This window comes from Notothenia coriiceps, unplaced genomic scaffold, assembly GCF_000735185.1.
Source record: "Notothenia coriiceps isolate Sejong01 unplaced genomic scaffold, NC01 NC01_scaffold00003256, whole genome shotgun sequence".
NCBI lineage: Eukaryota > Metazoa > Chordata > Actinopteri > Perciformes > Nototheniidae > Notothenia > Notothenia coriiceps.
The window spans coordinates 1-7,500 of NW_011335957.1; the positions used below are offsets into that span (position 1 = coordinate 1).

At 41.3% G+C, this 7,500-nt stretch overlaps 1 protein-coding gene across 1 annotated transcript in view; it reads right to left on the reverse strand.

Moving 5' to 3' along the window:
- Positions 1-1,375: 1,375 nt before the first annotated feature.
- The window catches only part of LOC104941181 (D(1)-like dopamine receptor), a 6,474-nt gene continuing 349 nt past the window's right edge, over positions 1,376-7,500 (reverse strand). Inside the window, exon 1 of the mRNA XM_010766238.1 lies at positions 1,376-7,500. This exon is cut by the window's right edge and continues 349 nt beyond it. Coding sequence (XP_010764540.1) covers positions 5,518-6,903 — 1,386 coding nt within the window. The 5' untranslated portion in view covers positions 6,904-7,500 and the 3' untranslated portion in view covers positions 1,376-5,517.

Consider the following 7,500-nt stretch of genomic DNA (forward strand, 5'->3'; position numbering starts at 1 on the left):
AGAGACACTACATACTGATATACACCTGAACATCAGCAGGAGAGGACTCTTTAAAGTAGAGACACTACAAACTGACATACAGAACATGAGGACTTCAGGAAGCGTCTTAATAGTTTCTATCGTCCAACATTGTTAGAGTCATTTAAGATTTTCTCTCCTGCGTCCGGCGTCTCCTCGGCTTTATTGGAGGCCGTCGCCCTATGAATCACTAGCAGCAGAGTAATTATGCAGTATCAAACTTGGAATATTACCCCACTTAGCTAATGTTTAATGCTGTAATTAATTATGAACCCTGCGAGCCAACATCAATTTATTTGATTAGTACTTTGCAAAGTCACACAGAGGTTTTTTACTGTTTTGAGGTGTGTGTGTGTGTGTGTGTGTGTGTGTGTGTGTGTGTGTGTGTGTGTGTGTGTGTGTGTGTGTGTGTGTGTGTGTGTGTGTAAACAGATGTTAATTAGGGCAGGACTGGCAGCTGCACAAGTCAGCCAAGAGATGCTGCAGTTTTGCTGTTTTTCTCATGACTTAAATTAACCCCACCTTTCACTTCCAAAACAAAAGTAAAAGACTAATATTGAATTTCATTACCCAATTTTAATATATTGACCCTTGCTTAATGCATATGAGCAAATGCACGGATGCGGAAAATGAGATGGAGCACCAGACTAATCTGCTTCAACGTTGATTCTTACCTTGCTTCACCAGAGATATACAAGGTAATGCTTTGAAGCAGAACTATGCAATTAGACATGGGTTTTGTCAACTCTTTCTATACTCAGACTGATTTAGATGTTTGTTTGTTTTTTGGCCTTAAGGTGAAAAGCTGATGAAGCAAGCCCCAACCCAGTAAGGTAAACATAGATTATTGATTTCAGCAAAATCTATAGTTGCTAAATGCAAAGTAATGCAACTCATACCTGTGGGCTAAATCCAATTCAGACACAAATTACGAGTCCAAAGGTGTAGAGACTGATTTGGTAAAGGTAAATACTTAACAGCCTTTACATTAAACACATCAAGACCTATTTGTTTTAAAGGGATCAAAATGTAATTTTTCCTTTTAGTGTGGCAGGGTTGAGGTCTCAAAATGTTACGTTGAGTCGGCATGTGTTTTTGCCCACATTTAAGTTAACAAATGAGGCGGGACGGACAGCAGGGCAAGAGGACGTGTCAACTGTCAAGTGGCTGTCAGGTTATGTAAATGCGTGCGAAGTCAGGAACACAGTGAGGACACCAGGCTCAGGGAGCTGGAAAAAAATATGCGTCACCGTTCAAAATCAATCTCCATCGATTCCCTGCAGCGACATGATCTTCCAATAGCCACTGAGTGTCAGAAGCACATCCACAAACCCCTCAAAAAGAAACAACAAAGATGAAAAAAAATACATACATGTTTATTTTACAAGAAGGGCACATTTTTTTTGTACAAACTGTAAACTAAATACTGTAATTATTTTGAGAGTTATAATCTTTGACATCACGTTCATGAATGAACACCAGAAACATTTTAGTTAATAAATAAATATATAAACAGTCAGTGACTGCTGCATCTTACTGTAAATTATAACCCCACACTGAAAAAGAAAACATACAGCATGTAAGTTTGCTACACATTAAGAATTTTTGAAGATAAAAGCACTTGTGTTCATCACGACTACATTTTGAACATAATTTTACAATACTCTATCCTGCACGCCCCAACGCTAAATACTGCAATTTAATTTTGTACATGAAGCTTTGTCACTGAATTGATGTTGAGGTAGGGACTCCGTCATTATCCTAGACAGTTTGAGTAAGCTGAAATATCATCATCACACTCCCATGGCCTGGGAGTGTTGTTCGCCCTACATCTCATGCGTCCCTTGTCCCGCCTTTGAAGGGAGAGGAGGAGGGATTCTGCACCGTCAGATTTGCTTAAGTTGTCATACATCATGTAACTGCACTGATTGAGAGACCGTGTACTGTCATCTTGACTCCCGAAAGCAATATGTAGGGCAGCCTGGAGGAATGCTCGGGACCAAACAAAAAATGTTGCTTGTGGGAATGTTGCCCGACATGGCCTCTTCCACAAAATCAAAGCAGTGGCATCTGGAAAGATGACTCACCAAGTTGACAAGGTGATGGCTCAGGAGGGGGTTTACATGGAGTCAAAATACATCAGAGATCATTTGCCCTCACAGCTGGAGGTATGTTTCTATAAATGTGTACATACAGCATATACGAAAAACATCTGGTAAACCTGTAAATGCCAATGATGTCACAACAAATGGCAGATTAATCTCTTTAAGAATACCCACATTTCAGCTTAAACACTGGTTAAATCACAGCATAAGCTACATTACAGCCACATTCAGCCAACATTTGAATTTTGGCAAAAGCAATAATATAATAATAACTATACAAAATAACAACATGGCTAGTTGGGGCTTTGATTCAGAGCTTTGACTCAAACTACAGAAGGGAAACAGTCGGCCCTGTCCGTTTAATAATAAATTCAATCTGTGTTAACATAGGGAGTGCTCATCAAGTCGACAGAGGCAGCCAAGAGAAAAGAAAAAGAGATGGAGGAAAAGGAGGGTAGAGGAGGTGGAGTGGGAACCAAATCTTCTCCAAGGCATTTCCCCTTTATGTCCAATGTCCAGTCAGATTATGTGCAGTTCATGTTTTAACGCTTGTTTGAGCTGGCTTGTGTTTGGAAATAATTAGGGAGTAAATTAAGAGGAACTGAGGAAGAGAGAAAAGGAAAGGTCACTGAGCTGATATGGTTGCGAGTTTCTAAAAGGCATGGGAGTAAAGGGAAACGTTTAAGTATATAGTGGCACTTGGAATAGAAATGTAAATCACTTGGGAATTTAAATTAATTCTTAATAAAACATCTTTAATCCAAATCCAAGTTCATACATGTTTTAAAGTGATGGAACAGCAGCTGTAGCAGTGGCAGAGGACAGGGAGGCAGAGAGGACAATGAGTTGCTTTTGTGTTACAAGCCAAGTCACATATTGAGCTAAAAGCTTTCCCCCCATTTGTTGCCATCTAGATTCAGTAGCATTGGATTTTCCAGAGCAGGAAAATCAAATGCTTCATTCAAGACCAATTGCTTTCTATTGGATCTGCTCTGCCTTTCTCTGATGTGAAACTGTTTCACGCCTTCATCGCCACACACTGCATACAATGTCCGAAAGCATGCTGTTGAGCACTCTTTCCCCAGCAACACTGAATACAACTTAAAACTAGAAGTAAAGGCTTATAATGTCTAAAAATAATGTGTGCCACAGATACATTTACATTTATTTAAACTCTGACAGAGAGAGAGAGTGGGTAATCTACCCATAAAATAAGGTTATGAGCATGTGTTTTTCATACTGCTTTTCCACCATGTTTGCCACACTCTTCATGTACTTGTATAATGTAATGCTCTCTCTCATGTGTTTTACTGTAATTGGTAAACATGCATAACATTTATAGCATTGCTATGTTACTTTTGAAACAACAATAGTACTATGTTTTACCAATTAAAACTTGAGTTTCTACGCTTAAATTTAACTTAATCTTGTTTGAGGTTAATAATAGCAAATATTTGCAAACAACAGCTTAATTTAGTTGTATGATGTAATTTGCAAAATCGTATTCTGTGTTTAATCACATATTGTGAACTGCAGCCTCACTGGCCAATGTAAAGCCGATGTTACATAGAAGTGTTAACAACCTTTAATCTGAAACAACCTATTTGGAGATTCATCTTTTGTAAACTAACTATAAATGACTCAGTGAAAAGGATTGTAGCTTAGCAAAAACATGACCCTTTTAAAAGGTGTTGGTCACTGTTAATAATATATTTCATATTTCAAATGAGCTTTTTGGTATAAAATCCTTTCATCATTTGGACTAAGTTATTACTGCCTTTTGGACAGGACCTTACTTTGACTCTATCACAACTCCAGTTGTAATTGCATACATAGGTATAAAGGCTAATGCCAAATGGAATGACTGGAAGAGGAATGGGAATACAAATATGTTCCATATCTTGCAGGTAATGGTGGTTTGACTTGGACTTCACCCATGTAAACAGAGCAACTGTCACACTGCATGCTCTCCTTTGCCACTACAGCACAGCATGGCTCCCAGCATGAGCAATTTACAAAATCAGATATCTGCAAGTTTGCAAAAGGTCACCAGGTGTCACTTGCATTACAGATGAGTGAACTCTGCTGCTGCTGCCTCCTCTGTCCAAGTGTGGGATTTTGAGTTTATAGATCTACATTCCTCCGACAGAATTAGCCATAAGATAGATGGATAGAATAACCAATAGAGCTTTAAGTGGGCATAGTAAAGATATAAAATGGAGGGCTGACAGAGAAGAAGGTCAAGTCAAATTCAGATGGACAAACATAAATGGAAAGTAGAGTGCAGGTGTAAAGGACTATGCTGACAGAGGAAAAAGGAGGTTGACAATGCTTTAGAAATAAGGGTGGTTTAAGGGAGGAAGGGACTGAGGAAAAGGGGAGCAAGTAAAAGTAAAGAAGAGAAGACTGTAGGGGCCTAGAGAGGGTTTGCTGAATAGTAGCTGGGAGGGGAGACAGAGCTAATGATAACATGGAGTGAGAATAAACTGGAGGGAACTTCAGGTGAGCCAGTCTGATCCGTCCCAGGTGGGCATGAATGAGAAAAGATAAGAATAGGGTACAAGGAAGGAAGGTAGACAAAGAAAGATACTTTTTACTCTTTAGAAACTGCAAGGTAACAATAGGTTGGGAGGTGTACAAATTAAATATTTAGAAATACAGTATATGACAACTTGGCTTACGGTTTTGAACTCCATTACCTGCCCCCTTACAATGAAACGTAATATTGTTACTTTGGTGTCTGAAGCAGTTTTAACTCAAATAAATTACCACGGCAATACAGTTGTTTTGAATTTGCAATAAAAATGTCAATAGAATATAAACGTACTGAAGATAAATAACTGTCATGAACAACTAAGCATACTGAACTAAAAGCAATTCCCAATTTACCAATTTATCTTTTTCATGAAACAAATACAAAGCACCTACCTACAAGACATTTTGCTAACAGTTACTACATCTTCCTCCACTGAATACACTATGTTTAAGTCCTTCCAAGGTTGTGTCAGTACTGTACAGAATACACATGCAGATGTATACATCTTTGCAAATGTAACAACAAAATGTATACATGTGCACTTAGCTAGTGTTCTGCTTTAATATTCACATTATCAACATTTATCATCAAATGTCTCAATTTCATCAATAAATGCTGAGCGTATTTTGCAGATAGTTATATCCAGGATAAAGTGCCTTTACTTTAAAACATTCTGTAGGTTTTTCAATGTAGGTTTTTGTTGACAGTCTTAAGGTCCTGTATATCCCATTCACTGTTTCTCTGCCATGCATGTTCTTAAAGACATCTGTCTCTTTGTGCTGTCCTCCTGGGTAAGCTTTTCTTCCCTTTGTGCGTACATACATGCCGCAGTGTACTTTGATCTATCTCTGCCTTTGCTCAAGTGGTTTTATGCTGTCCGTTCTGTGTTATGGGATTTATTTTCTCCAGTGTGACCTCAGTATCGCTGTCTAAATTCCCAGAGATGGCTGGGGAAAGTTTCTCCAGAGCGTTGTTTACCGTGCCCACCTCGATCTCCCCTCCACATCCATCCTTCTTCTGTAACTCCTCGTCCTGACACAGGATGCTGTGGGGGATCACATAGTTAGCTGAATGGTTGCCCTCCTTAGGGATGTGACTCTTGGGCTGATACTGACAGTTGGGGTTTGTGTTAGGGGCTCCCATGTTGTTGTTAATACTGACGATTTCAATGGCGTTGCTGCCCGGGCAGAGCCGGTGGCAGCCCAAGAGGATGGAGAAGGCCTTGCGGAAGTCGGCGTTGAAGGCATAGATGATGGGGTTTAGCGAGGAGTTCGCCCAGCCAAACCACACAAACACATCAAAGGTGGTCGAGCTGATGCAGAGGAAGTCCGTGGCACTGTCCGGCACGTCGGGCTCACAAAACGGCACCATGCAGTTAAGGATGAAGAAGGGTAGCCAGCAGCAAACAAACACTCCCATGATGACTGAGAGCGTCTTTAAGACTTTGGTTTCTCGTTTGAACGACATTTTGAACGAGCTTTCAGTCTCTATGCTCGAACTATTCCCCATGCTGCTGTGGCGATTTTTGGCACTCTCTGCTGCCCGCTCCAGTGCAGATATTCTCCGTATCTGTATCTGAGCGATGCGGTAGATCCGGGTGTAAGTGACTATCATAATAGCCACAGGGATGTAGAAGCTGATAAGGGAGGAGGAGATGGCGTAGGTCCTGTTAAGGCTGGAGTCGCAATTGTCAGGGGGCAGATCGTCAGGGTATGTTCCATTTAGCTCTGCGTAGCTGGTGGTCTGAGCTTTGTGCCAGTTAAGCTGAACAGGAATGAAGGAGATGAGGACTGACAGTGTCCACGCCACACTGATCATCAGACATGCCACTTTAGGGGTCATCTTGCGTTCATAGCGGAACGGGCTTGAGATGGCCCAATACCGATCTACACTGATCACACACAGGTTCAAGATGGAGGCAGTGGAGCACATGATGTCAAATGCGACCCAAACGTTGCAGAACGCGCCAAACGGCCAAAACCCAACAATCTCAGTTGCTGCCTTCCATGGCATAACCAGGATAGCTACCAGGAGGTCAGAGATGGCCAGCGAGATGACAAAGAAATTGGTGACCTTCGACCTCAGGTGTCGGAACTTGGTGACGGCAGCGCACACGAGCGTGTTGCCTAGCAGCGTGGTTAGGATGAGGAGAAAGAGGAAGCATCCCGTCAGCACACGCTTGGACGAGTGTCTCTCTGGTAGCAGCTGCTTCCCATCTTGAACCGTTGAGAAATTCAGATCCATTGTTTATGTTACACTGCTAATAGAGAGATAGGGGGTGGGTGAGGGGGGTGTCAACAGTCACCCCATCACATCCCCAGCCTGCAGCAGCTGTGCCTCTCTGGGGAGGAATTTTAGACGGACGGCGTAGCTGGTGGAGAGGTCAATTGTCTCGGCACCAGCTCTCCCACAGACTGGGTCCTCCATAGGCTCCTTGTTTCAAACACCATCCTTGCAAGAGAATTGCTATAAATATTTCAAAAAGATCTCTTTGAAAATGTCCCTCCCAAAAATACCTGGTTCATAAATTCCTGCAGCAGAAGCACAGGCAGCAGACATTCTAGTTTTAAGAGGAGTGAAATTATTCCAGCTGTTGTTTGCAGTTATTTCTCCAATCAGCACTGTAGTCATGAAAAAAAAAAAAAAAGGATTAAAAGTGAACTCCTTGTTCGTTTTTCTCCACTCTCTGGATGCCTCAGCTGTCAAGTGAAAGTTTCACTGCATATGGTTGCCGAGCTGTTGAGTAAACAGAGGCTTGGCCAATCATTAGCCTTATATACCAACTCATCAATAAGTTCTATTGATGGTTTTCGCGCTTCGTTTATCTGATTTGTTCAATGA